At 39.7% G+C, this 14,100-nt stretch overlaps 1 protein-coding gene across 3 annotated transcripts in view; it reads right to left on the minus strand.

The window, feature by feature from the left end:
- Nucleotides 1-9,843: 9,843 nt before the first annotated feature.
- The window catches only part of CSRNP3 (cysteine and serine rich nuclear protein 3), a 176,860-nt gene continuing 172,603 nt past the window's right edge, over nt 9,844-14,100 (minus strand). For all 3 annotated transcript variants that reach the window (XM_077447555.1, XM_077447553.1, XM_077447554.1), the window contains one exon: nt 9,844-11,673. In XM_077447555.1, coding sequence (XP_077303681.1) covers nt 10,621-11,673 — 1,053 coding nt within the window. In that variant the 3' untranslated portion in view covers nt 9,844-10,620. The remainder of the gene's footprint in view (nt 11,674-14,100) is intronic.

Raw genomic sequence — 14,100 nt, forward strand, 5'->3', positions numbered from 1 at the left:
CCCCTGTAGTCCGGCGCATCCTTCTCGGTGGGTCTCGCCGCTCCGCCGCTGTCATTCGGCAAAACCGCATGACGTCACTCCCGCGCATGCACACAGGAGCCGCCACGCGCGGCATATCGCCGTTGATGGGTGCCACGCTCAGTGCGCCTGCGCGCCGCTGTCTACGGCGCTTGCGCCGTAGACAGCGGTGCCTGTCTTTCGCCAAATATCTCCTAAACCGTGTAGGTTTAGGAGATATTTCTTGGACCTACAGGTAAGCCTTAATCTAGGCTTACCTGTAGGTCAAAGTGTGTTGTAAGGGTTTACTACCACTTTAATATTCTTTGAAAGCCTGACTCCAGAAGGAAATTTATTTTCTCTTTTTTAGATTGCGTACAGAAGGATAATGGAACCTCCGACAGGTTTTTATTGGTATATAGAAAAGGGGAGGTAAGGCTTTTACCCTGCAAAAACCTTATTGCTTTATCAAAAAATGTATGTGATTAAGGCTAGGTTCACATTGCTGCGATGCGGGAACGCCGCGAATCCGCGGCGTTTTCCCGCATCGCACACCTCCCGCCGGCAGTTCACACTGCCCTATGCGGACGGCTGGGGGTGTCAATGTTATGTTAATGACACCCCCAGATCCGTCGGCATATCGCAGTGCGATCTGCCGACTCGCACAGGAATCGGATCGCATGGTGTGAACCCCCATGCGATCCGATTCCGTTGCGGACCCAAAAAAGGGTCCCGTGCGAGTTTGCTGCGGGACCGCTGCGAGTTCAGCCATACTATCTGTATGGCTGAACTCGCAGCGCTACGGAGATCGGATGTGATTTGCTGTGCGAATCACATCCGGTTCTCCCCCCGCAGCAGTGTGAACCCAGCCTAAAACTAATTGAAGGAGACCCTGATTCCAGTAGAATATTAATATGGGACCATCAATGTTGTTTTGATACCTTAATTTCTTTTAAAAGACACATCATGCAGAAAATCTTAATTCTTTTACAAAAAAATATTTTCCTAATGGCAAAAATTGGCCACCTTGGCTTAAAAAAATAAATAAATAAAACAAGCCACACCATATACAAGGGATAGCACATGGTAATCCACATAAGACTGCATGTGGAAAGTTAGATCCAAGCTATCGCTAATGTCATTGTTAGAAGGATGTCTCAAAACTACTAAAAGGTGGATAAGTATAGTAAATATAGTGTAAGATTCTTCTTATTCCAAACTTCCCCAAAAAACGTGGATCACTGGCAATTATGAAATCAAAAAAGGCAAATATAAAAACATCCACACTTTGTACCTTGATTCCAATTCTAACCATATTCCGCAGAGACCAATCTTAACCCATTGTATGCAATATTCTTTTTTCACTGCCATCCATAGTTGGATATAAATGGAGTTAGGTACTTCATATGATCAAATCATAGATTTATATATCAGGGGATATCTGTGTTTAAGTCCCTGATGTGTCTAGAGATAGCAGTCACCGTTTGATAGTAAGGGTATCTGGCATGAGATTCACATACACTATTTTGCCAAAACTATTAGGACGCCTTCCTTTACACACACATTTAAACCAACCCCAGGGTAGGCATCTCATGTGACCCTTGCTTGGTGCCCAACAAGGAGGGGAACATGGCTGACATGACAAAGCACCACCACCATCCTACCCTTACGACCTTGCCTGTTGGTGGTCATATTGTTATGACTGATCAGTGTATATATACAGTGCATACTGTGTACTTGTGTGCGTATATATACACTGTTGCCAAAAGTATTGGGACACGCCTTTGCACGCACATGAACTTTAATGTCATCCCAGATGTTTGATCTTTCAAATGTTTTATTCCGTTAAAGCTTCTTAAAGAGCATTTTAGAAGAAAAAATATACATAAATACATAGTTAAGATAAAGCCATCAGCCATTCGATAGTTTTTAAATTTCTGACTTAGGAACAGATACCAGTCTGCTATAAAACTTTGTCTCCTAAAAACACTTTTTCAATGTGCCTTTTGAAACTAGTTTCACTTTGTATCTGGGCACCTGACTACATGAGCAACATCCATTCTTTTATATTAGAGTGTCTTTATTAGCCATTATAGTGCTCCATGTAGACCAAGGTTTCTCAACTCCAGTCCTCAAGTACCCCCAACAGGTCATGTTTTCACTTTTTCCCTCAGATGAAATGGCTGTGGTAGTTACTAAGGCAGTGAAACTGATCAAAATCACCTGTGCAAAATAATAGTAAACCTGAAAACGTAACCTGTTGGGGGTACTTGAGGACTGGAGTTGAGAAACATTGATGTAGACAACTTGATGGAAGAGGGACTCCAGGAAAGTCAAACACGCAGGGGTAGATTTACGAAACCTGGTGCACTCAGAATCTGATGCAGCTGTGCATGGTAGCATAGCTCCCAACTGTCCCTGATTTTGAGGGACTGTCTCTGATTTGGAACAATGTCCCTCTTTCCTCATTTGTCCCTCATTTTGGTCTGATCTATATAGATGCGTATAAAATGCACTTTTTAGCTTTCAAAAAGTGTTTCACAGTGCTAAACCTTTCATCTAGTTTCTAAATTTCTGCATTTGTAAATTTGAAAAGCCAGTATAAAAGGAATAGTAGTGGTAAAAAGAGGTTTAATTAATCAATGTTTTTGTAGAATTCTCCTTTAAAGGGGGCTTGATAGAGGGTGTGTCTGATGCCTACATACTTTTGCTAATAGGGGTCCCCTTGTTCCCATCTCAAAAAGTTGTAAGCTTTGTGGCAACCAATCCACTTCTAACTTCAGCTTTTTCAGTTAAGCTTTGGCAATAAAACCTGGAAGCAAATTGGTTTCTATGCAGTGTTGCACCAGATTTTGCACTCTCCAGTTTTAGTAAATAAACCCCATAGCAACTAATGGAAGCTAGTTTTAGAGAAGCAACATAATGGATGATGTTCTGGCACTTGAAGTCTTCTCAACTGCCTGACCTCATATACTGTACAGTTTCTAAATGTGCAACAGTAGTTACAATAGCCATTCATATGACCTGCTCATGAAATATTTAGTTAGACATGCATACCCTAGATGCAGTTTCTTCTAATTTAGGGTGTCATGGCTTACTCTTACCTGGTTACGGTTTAATGCCTCTTTGGAGCTGACCAGTTGCATCCAACACGTTTTCCCTGCATCCCCCCACCATGGACTGCGGTTTTATCTAATTGGCCCCACATCATTGCAGGACACAGTGGTAACATAGGGCCACCAAAACCAACTAGAGTGCATCAGATGTTTGCCAGATGTTGAAGGGGCTTGAACAAGATTATCTCAATATGGCCACGTTTGATACTGTGGGTGGTGGGACAGATAACTAATAAGCATTTTCGATAAATTATCTTTCCAAAAGAAACTGACTCAAAAGTAGTTAATGCTTAATAAAGCAGACTCAATTAAATATTTCAGGTAAGCCGTCATAATGAAAATTATTAAATATATTGTGAAAATGAGCAAAGTGTAGTTACCAGGCATGAGCGATTCACATTAGGTTGGTAAAATCTGCAGAACAGGGGGTTTCAAAATCATTACTATGTGCCCCTCATTCAGGGGATATCTGAATTCCAAGGGACAACAGTCTGAGAAAGATCCAATGGGGATCTCAAGTTTACTTGCTAGCACAGGATTATGGTGCAGGATTCCTTCCTATGCGACAGGATTATGGGGCAGGAGTCCCCGTCCATGTGACATTATTTCCTCAGTAATGAAGAAGGCCCAATAAGTATTGTATTTGCTTATTATGCAAGGTCAACACCTAAAAATTTCCAGTTCCCTTTCTTAGGCAAAGGTTGAAACCAGACTGGATCTCATTCATGATACCCTAATGAACGGAGTTAGAGGTCCATTTAAACATATGTATACTAGTTAATTAAGCATGGCGAGCACATAGCTATGAGAAAGTGTCAGCATACACTTTCACAATTACCAGTAGAGCATTCAACATTCTTTCATAACCAGCAAAACCACAACAGCCAATCAGAATTCTTCTTGCATTGATCACACTTCAGTAAACAGAAACATGACGGAACTTTAATAATGGCATGTTCATGCCGGTGATTATGGTAATGATGAGTCAGTATTTTGTACAAGCATTTGAAAATAACATGCTAATTACAAATGCTGAATAGTTCCAGGGTTTATTCAATATCTACACTTATGAAAGGTGCTTTTAATTTTTAAAAGTTTATTGGATTGTACTGGCCTTATATAAAGTGCATCGATATAGGAATACATTTACCGGTACTCAGCTGTAAATGTCAATTCTTCAGCAATACTGGGTTCACAAGGAAGATTTTGTTCATGTTGGCCCTGAAATAAAATTCTTTTTACATCTAATAATTATGATCTTGGTTTGTTGAAAGGTACTCATATTTATTATCCAGTAGAACGGTCTGTATTATAGTGTTCTGTATAGCTTTAGGATATACTCAAGTGACATGTGACCCATATCTTCCAGTAGATGCTTAATATAATATTTGAAGCACAGACTATTGGGGGAAATCAATTTCTATGTAATCTTGGACAAGTAATCGATATAGCACTTTGTCTTTTTTTTTTTTTTTAATCATTTGTTCAAGAACAATTTCAAACAAATAAAATCAAGCAGTGGACTACTGTGTTATTCATAAGTAGAGTGGAACTTCAGGCAATTATAAAAAGACAATGGGGTTGCTTTACTAAAACTGGAGCGCAAAATTTTGTGCAGCCCTGCAGAAAAACCAAACAGCTTCCAGGTTTTTTTTTTTTTTTTGTCAAAGCCGAATTGAACAAGCTAAAGCTAGAAGCCGATTGGCTACTAAGCAGAGCTGCACCAGATCGTACACTCTCCAGCTTTAGTAAAATCAACCCCAGAGAGTGCATTAAGGCCCCTTTCACACAGAGTAATTTTTCAAGCGATTTGATGTTAAAGCGGAGGTCCACCCTAAAGTGGACCTTCCGCTCATCGGAATCCTCCCCCCTCCGGCGCCACAATTGGCACCTTTCAGGGGGGAGGGGGGGTGCAGTTACCTGGATAATCCAGGTAACTGCACCCACTTCCGGGATAGCTCTCTGCGGAAAGGGGCGTAGATCTACGCCCCTTTCCGAAAGTCCCCCGCTGCCTGCTGGGAGACACACAGATCCCAGAGGCAGTGGATCCATCCTTATTGCACAGCGCGACTTGCGCATGCGCAGTAGGGAACCGGGAAATGAAGCCGAAAGGCTCCACTTCCTGATTCCCATACCCAAGATGGCGGTGGCAGCACCCGAGTGACAATCGAGAGATCTGCTTCGGGTGCCGACGTCGCGGGCGCGCTGGGCGGGTAAGTGTCCTTATTTTAAAAGTCAGTAGCTGCAGTATTTGTAGCTGCTGGCTTAAAAAAAAAAAAAAAAAAAAAAAAAAAGGCGGACTCCCGCTTTAAAAAAAAAAAAAAAAAAAAAAGCACCTGAAAACTGATTTCTATTAAAATCAATGGATGCTTTCACACTGAGGCGGTGCACTGGTGGGAAGGTGAAAAAATTCCTGGAAGCAGCATCATTGGAGTGTGTTTGGAGCGCAAAAAAAAACAAAACCCACCACTCTCCATTGAAATTAATGGTTCTTGAAGCAGTTTTTGAGTCACGTGACCTTCAAAAAGCACACCGCTAAAGCCTCAAAATTGATTGAAAAGCGCCACAAAAGCGTTCAGCACTTTATGGGCAGTTTTGAAATGCCTCCGTGTGAAAGAGCCCTTACAGCATAGCTTTATCAGTGTGTTTAGCAAATTTGCCTGGAGTTCCGATTTTGGCCTCATGCACACTGGACATTATAATAATGTTGTAAAAATGGCAGTAGCTTTGCAGTGAGGTTTTCAACGTTTTCAAATGGGACAAAATTTTTTTTTTACAAAACGCTGGTGCGCAGCAGTTTACAGTTTTTTGACATTAGAGCGTTTTTACAGCTGAAAAATTCCTCTCTGAACCCACTTGTTTTGGGGGGGGGGGGGGGTTTACAGCCAAAGACAGTTGATAACAGCCTATGTGTGCATGGACACATAGGATAACATGCTGGAGAGTTTGAAAATAAGGAAGTAGTTACGGCGCTCTCCTATGCTAGTGGAATAAATCGCTTGCTGCTCATAGATGAAAATCGCATGACATAAAAATCGCATGTGGACTGAATTACCCCTATTCAACTTTCTCAAGTGTTAATGTTGCTGAATCGCAGTGAAAATAACATATTGATGCAAATTCTTTTAAACTCAAATGAAAAACTTATATGACAGTAGAATAAACATAATAGAAAAAACAAACAGCTGCTGTGCAAAAAGTGCTAAGGTGCTACAGTGTGAATTGATGCATCTAGTGCCCGACTAGCTTACGTTTACTTTGCATAAACAAGACTCTTTCATGAAGTGCATCAGAAACCTTTTCAGATTTTCAAAAAAAAAAAACAATTGAAAAATTCTTACAATTGCAAAAAATATATTCATTAAAAAAAAATTGAAAAAAAAAGTTTTTGTTTGGAAAAACAATCCTCAAGTACAGTCCCTCTGAAAAAGTTTTATTCTTCCAAGAATTTTTCATAAACCGTCAATCAAAGTGCCTCGTGCTCAGTGCCTTGGTGTATACTGGAAAACAACCGGTGCGCTATCCATGCGTTAAGCAAATTGCTGCACTCACCAGCTCCCCTGCCCCTGCAGGGGTTGACTTGCCTCCACAGTGTGAGCCCGCATCGCTATATAAAGCTGGTCCGGTGTGCTGTTCAATTGTTCCTCTTTTTCTCATATGTAAAGAGATACAGAAACTTCCATAGTGCAAAAACTGTATTACAAATCAGTGCCTTTATTGTAAAAAAAAAAACAAGTGGCTACTCCCATATATGTAGATTAAAATGCTCCAGACGACGTCCAATGACGAAACGCGTAGGGCGTGGCCTAGCGTACACACTCTCTCTCATAAGGCGGCGGCGGTGTTATTACTTGTGATAATACGAATGTTTTAATCTACATATATGCGAGTAGCCACTTGTTCTTTTACAATAAAGGCACCGATTTGTAATACAGTTTTGCACTATGGAAGTTTCTGTATCTCTTTACATATGAGAAAATGAGGAACAATTGAACAGCACACCGGACCAGCTTTACATAGCGACACAGGGGCCCACACTGTGGAGGCAAGTCAACCCCTGCAGGGGCAGGGGAGCTGGTGAGTGCGGAAATTTTATTCACGCATGGATAGCGCACCGGTTGTTTTCCAGTATACACCAAGGCACTGAGCACGAGGCACTTTGATTGATGGTTTATGAAAAATTCTTGGAAGAATAAAACTTTTTCAGAGGGACTGTACTCTCCTTGAGGATTGTTTTTCCAAACCAAAAAATTTTTTTCTTCAATTTTTTAATGAATATATTTTTTGCAATTGTAATAATTTTTCAATTGTTTTGTTTTTTTTAGAAAATCTGAAAAAGTTTCTGATGCACTTCATGAAAGAGTATTGTTTATGCAAAGTAAACATAAGCTAGTCAGGCACTAGATGCATCAATTCATACTGTAGCACTTTTTGCACAGCAGCTGTTTATGTTTTTTTTCTATTATGTTTATTCTACCGTCATATAAGTTTTTCATTTGAGTTTGAAAGAATTTGCATCAATACATGTTATTTTCACTGCGATTCAGCAGCACTAACACTTGAGAAAGTTGAATAGTGGTAATTCAGTCCACATGCGATTTTTATGTCATGCAATTTTCATCTATGAGCAGCAAGCGATTTATTCCACTAGCATAGGAGAGCGCCGTAACTACTTCCTTATTTTCATACAGCTTTTCCCTACTCATTTAGTTGGGAGTTTTTTTTGGTAGTGGCAGCCTCCCTTCCAAGCGGTTTTAGTTTGGGTTTTTTCTTATTTCCAACCACTGTCTCCATAGCGCAAACCCTACCCTCCTTTTTTTCATGCTGGAGAGTTTGACTGTAGAAAAAAAAAAAAAAAACATCTGAAGCCAAAAACATCCAGTGTGCATGAGGCCTTCATATTAATTCTTTGTGACCCCTTGCACTCTTTGCACAACAAGACCCTTAAATATGCTGCTAAGCAAGAATGAGCCCTGCCAATTTACTTCATGCAGCAGCATTTTGTTTTTCTTTTTGAAAGAAGGGTAGGTGGACTTGGGAATGCCTGTCCTGAATTATCACATGGGAAAGCAGCTGGTGTTCCATCACCACCATATTATTAGTAATGAATCTGAGGCAGTGGTTGGTCTGGATGAGAAACAGAAGTTCCCAGCAGGTTGGTTGTGTTCTCATATTGTGTTCCCATGTGCAATTCAAGGCTTCAGTTCTGCCTAAGGTGCACCATTAAATTCCAATTTCTGACAACTATGCTGTCCACTAAAACATCATTAGTATATAGTGTTAGTAGGACTATGGGCAAACCCATGAAGGTTGATTTACTAAAACTGGAGTACAAACTCTAGTTAAAGTAAACCCTCCTATCGTTTTCAGCCAATGGGAATGTTACATTTCCAGCATGTACCTGAAATGAAACGGTTTTATGGATGGGTTTACTTCCACTTTAAGCTGTGCATGGCAGCCAATCAGCTTCTAACTTCAACTTGTTCAATTAAGCTTTCACAATAAAACCTGGAAGTTTATTGGTTTATATGCAATGCTGAACCAGATTTTGCATGCTCTAGTTTTAGTAAATCAACCCCATGGACTCAATGTCCTGTGGGAAATATTAGAAAGCACCACTAGCTTAACCACTTAAATGTTTAAAGGCATTTTTAAAAATGTTGCAGGTATCTGTTATTATTGCTTCTGATCACCCTAGAACGTTATTTTGCACGTAAAAGGGATTGTAAACCCTTTTTTTTTTTTTTTTTTTTTTAAATAACAGATCAAACTTACCTCCATTGTGCAGTTCATTTTGTACAGTGTGGCCCGGATCGTCTTCTGGGGTCCCCCAATGGTGCTTGCAGCTCCTCCTTGTATCGGTAAACCCCCTAGAAGAAGCACTCACCCTGGGTGTTACCTTACAGGAACGCTCCCAAGTCCAGCATTTTCATCCATAGACACAGAATGCTGGACTTGGCCCCATCCCGTCATTAGATTTGATTGACAGCAACGGGAGCCAATGGCCACACTGCTATCAATCTATCCAATCAAGAGCTGAGAGGTACAGCATGTCTCCACCAGGGGAATGAACTGGATAGGGGGGCGGTCAGTATTAGAAGTTTTTTTTTAAACTTAATGCATAGGTTGCATTAAAAGGTAAAAAACACAACCCCTTTAATATGCTTTTCATTTATACAGTCCAGATGCCCAAATGAGTGGGTAGTTCCAGCTCATCTCTTATTTAGCAGAAAACAACGATATTGTCTGTAATGCCCCAACCCGTGGATTGAGCAGGCTAGGGGTTGGCACTAATCCATTGGTTTTGACTGCCTTTCATACATTTCTAAATTGATACGCTTTTGAAATTGGTATCCACCAATAGATAATCTTAAAAATAGAAAAAAGCTTGTGCTAGAAATATGTAGGCTGTGGCCCTTTTACTGCTGTCCTTGTTTGAAAATTTGAAGAATCTGGCTGTCATGATCCTCTGGCTTCAATACACTGAGTCCCCGACCAAGAACACAGGAGTTCAGACTTTATAAGTCACAAGTTCCAGATTAGGGACTCAAGTACTGAAGGCTAAGGACAGCCAGACACACTGCATTTACAAAAAAGGTGGTCAGCAATAGTAGCTTACTATTTTTCCTCCCACTACATTTTCTCTTAGACCTTAAGAATGCCTGGAATTCTGAAACTATTACAGGTATAAAAAATTAACATGTAAAATTCAGAGCAGACGAACCAACAATTTTAAAGTTTATATCCAAATTATTATTGGGTATCCTTTACTTCAATCCTACCACCACTTAAGGTCTTCTGCATAGCACAGTTCAAATTCTGTAACGGCGTGTCATGATATGCTGTGAAGTATTTTACTTTTTTTTTTTTTTATGAACATGCGTCCATTTGTCAATATAAATAGAAAAAAAAATACACTTACAATTCACAGAACTTTCATAAATAATAAATCACAGGTAACCATAATATTTTAACACAAAATCACATTAAGTCTTTTTCTCTAAAATTTGAGATATCAATATTTAAGACAAGCTTAGCAACCTGTGACTTTTCTGATGGCATAAAAAAAAAAAAAATCCCAAAATGACAGGTGCTCTTACTTGTAATTCAACCAATCAGAAATCCACAGGTTGCAAAAGAATCAGAGCACAGATCTTGCACAGACCCGTAAATCAGCTTTACAAAGATTTGATTGTGTTGGTTTGGCAGATGTTACCTTTTTGATAGAAGGCTATTTCTGAAATATATAAAGATTAACATATTTAAATTAACATTTCCTAATAAACAAATCTGTTTAGATACCTTTTTTTTATACATTGTTAAACAGTGTTGTTGTGCATTGCCATGGTCATTATGTTAACATAAAAACATAAATCTCAAAATCGAATAAGACTAGGACGATAAACTTGTTCATTTCCATTTCCTTGGGGTTAACTTCAGTTTTGTAGTAAATCATAGTGAGGAAAAAAAATTTCCAAGATGTTTTTTCTTTTCATTTATACAACCATTAAACTGGAACAGTCTCCACTACAGGGGATTTCATGCAATCCTCATGAAGTTTATTTGTCTCGGAGAGTGCTATGGCATTATCATTAAGTTCAGGTACATGGTGACCATTACCATTTAAATTTGATACATATCCTTCAGATGAAGGGCTTTTTAAATATGAGCAGAACCCTACTGGCGGGAGACTTGACCGATGTTCAGCATACAAAGGATTGCAGTGACCATTGTCGTTTTCTGAAGCGGCCCGGCAAACTATCACTGAGGGACTTGATGATGTATAATGACTATTGGTGTATTCTTCAACCGCTTGGCTTGAATAGTCAACATACTTGTACTGCTCTGGTCTCATGTTGTAAGGCACCAAATTTGTAGCCCCATTTTTCAGCGAGTCCCGATCAGAGTAGACCTCTGTGAGCTGGCTTGTGGCAGCAGAATTATTATTGTCTATTTGATAATACAGGGTTGAGGGATTAGTATAATATGGAGAATTTTTTAAATGGTTTTCATGCAAAGCATTGGCATCAGAATAGCAGAAGACTGAAGATACAGGTAGATTGTCATCATGGGGTACAATTGCATCATTAAAGTCATCTGATTTGTCACAGTCTTCATCATCGTCCTCTGCGTCATTTTCTTCGGACTCACTTGGTGCTAAACTTTGAGTGCTGGAATCCGTTGCTTCACTGCAGTAGCTGCTTCCATCTTCCTCCTCATCATCATCCTCCTCCTCTTCTTCTTCACCACTACAGTCTAACTCATCAGAATTCTGAAAGTGCATCATAGCAGACTGAGGGTCACTTTCAACCTCAAAGTTCTCAGCAACAGAATACTCTATGGGGTGGCCTGACTGGACCATTGAATTGGCAAGTGTACCAACTTCTGCAGAGCAACCATTAGTTGCAGAGAGCTGCTGCTCTCTATTCTTTTCTAGTTCAAGCTTCATGATTGTGTGCAAAAAATGTGTCCGTACTCGGATTGGATTAAACTCAATTCGACCAGCGGTATTGCTACATCCTTCCTTAGAACATCCACATGGAAAAGACATACGATCCACCTGGTGAGAAAAGAAAAGAAAAGAAAAGAAAAAAAAGTGAAAAAATGTAATTGGGTCATATAAAAATAAATCATCATAAGCACTATTATCCACCCATACAGTACAGCTCTGGGAGACTAACCCCCCCATGTTATAGAGATCAGGAGAGGGGTATGTGTTCTCTAGTACTAACACACATCCTCTCCTAGGGCAACAAGCAGTTTCGGGATGGATGCAGTATTGTTAGTTTTGACAAACTAAGATAGGAAGGGTTATTTGCAGGATCACTAGGGGTAAATAAGTAGGCTGGTAATGAAAGAACATGTATACAGACACCACGGCTAAGGATTGGTAAGCTGCATTCATTATTTTTTTCGGTGCACTTTAACTTTGAGTTGAACTGCAAGTGGACAGGCCAATGGTCTGCACTTCTTTTGCTCTCTGTTCAATCATCTGTATAATCCTATCCTAAGAGAGCTGGATGCATGCGCGTATATATATATATATATATATATATATATATATATATATATATATATATATATATATATATATATATATATATATATATATATATATATATATATATATATAATTTTTTTTTTTTATATATATTACACACACACACGTAGAGGACACACACGTAGAGGACACTTTGAGCTCCTTGGATTTCTGGCAAGCTCAAACGATATTTTAATCTATCGAACAGATATAAACAGAATACTTTCATGGTAAAAAAATAAATAAGAAAAAATAAATAAAAAAAGCAAGCAGAGGGAAATAAAAGGAGAAAGAAGGGTAAGATAAAAAGGAAGATGTGCACTCATGACAATCCAGGCATAACCTGGTACTGATGCCTCATAAGGCTTCAGAGAGATATTCAATCCAAGGTTCCCAGACTTTATCAATGATGGTCTGCTTATCAAGCAATATCTCTGAAAGTCATTCATTCATTAATCATGATTCACGACAACTTATTTTTCACCAAATTGAAGGGAACCATGGGCACCTTCCAAGATCTAGCTACTGCTATCCTGGATGCTGTAAAGATAAGGAAACTTGTATCCTTTGTGTCCCAGCACTCCCTCCATTGGGCGTCCCAGTAGCACCTGCTGTGGTGATTTAATCAAGTTCATCTGGGTTAATGAATAAATAAGATTATAGATGCAAATACAAAATAGTCTGACTTTTGGACATGTCCACCATATGTGGTACACTGTGCCTTCCATGCCACATCCCCCAAAAACATAAAAGAGGAAGTACCTAGGACAAATGGCACCTATTTAACCAAAACCATGTACCATCATAGCAAAACTTTGTAGTTTACTTCAAATTAATGGAGTATTAAATGTATGATTGAGGCATATTGTGCCATTTTAAACCATTCATCAACTTCAAACGTTTCCTAGACATTGTGTTCAAATAAAACTATTTTTCCAACTTAGAGGTCGAAATGCCGGTGATTTTTGAGATATGGCCAGTATGCTTATCAAAAGACCTACATAGATATTCCATTGAGATGGAAATGCTTAGATCATTTGTATGCTGTACGGTCATTAAACGATGCACGATCTGAGAGTAGTGATACATTTCAGAGTTAGGAAGATAGTATTTTTTTATCGGTAGGATTTGTTTCGATAAGATACCCTTATGATCGCACATATCAGCAATACGCATCAGGCCCTTGTTTGTCTACCATGCGAACATTTGAGGATTGAGACCGGGGGGTGAAGTCAGGATTACAAGTCAAGAAAGCATGAGAGGATTTGAAATTAATATGGTTTCATCAATCTGTCCCAAAGGCTCAGGGAAAAGTATAATGTGGCACAGTGGGACACATTACAATTGGTCTCTCTCTCTCTCTCTCATCTGCAGCCACATCATGAGAAAAGATATATCTGTACTCAAATCCCCATAGCTTATACATGCATTTAAACTATCCAGGTGCTAAAGGGGTGTGACCACATATTAATGCATACAAAATTCTGGATGGACCCTCTGCACACTGCTACACCCTTTCCAGCAAATTATGCATTGAAAAACAGGGATATTTTGTTCACATATATTGCAATACAGGCTTAAGCTGAACAACTGCATCAAAGTAATCCCTCTTATGACAAGTCCTACCATGCCTTGTCACTGCAAATTCTGCAGTGGACACCATGCCAACATGGGGCATATAGACCCAAAATGGGGGAGAGCAATTAACTTCAGATCTGGTCACTGACCTGTGTACAACAGAGAAAAGATATACCCAGCGCTCAAGGCCTGCGGGAACGGAGTTCCTGCACTTTTTCCACAACAGAAACTCCGTTCCCATTAGCAGCCGTGTCCTACAAGACTTTGAAGTATGCGAGTTGTGTGGCAGGCGCTACACCAGCAGCTGCTGACACAGCTCACAATTCAGGCATTGCCAGTAGTGGGCCCCATGACAGCTTCCGCTTCGAT

This window comes from Lithobates pipiens, unplaced genomic scaffold (assembly GCF_037356315.1).
Source record: "Lithobates pipiens isolate NorthernLeopardFrog02 unplaced genomic scaffold, aLitPip1_a1.2 Scaffold_22, whole genome shotgun sequence".
Taxonomy (NCBI): domain Eukaryota; kingdom Metazoa; phylum Chordata; class Amphibia; order Anura; family Ranidae; genus Lithobates; species Lithobates pipiens.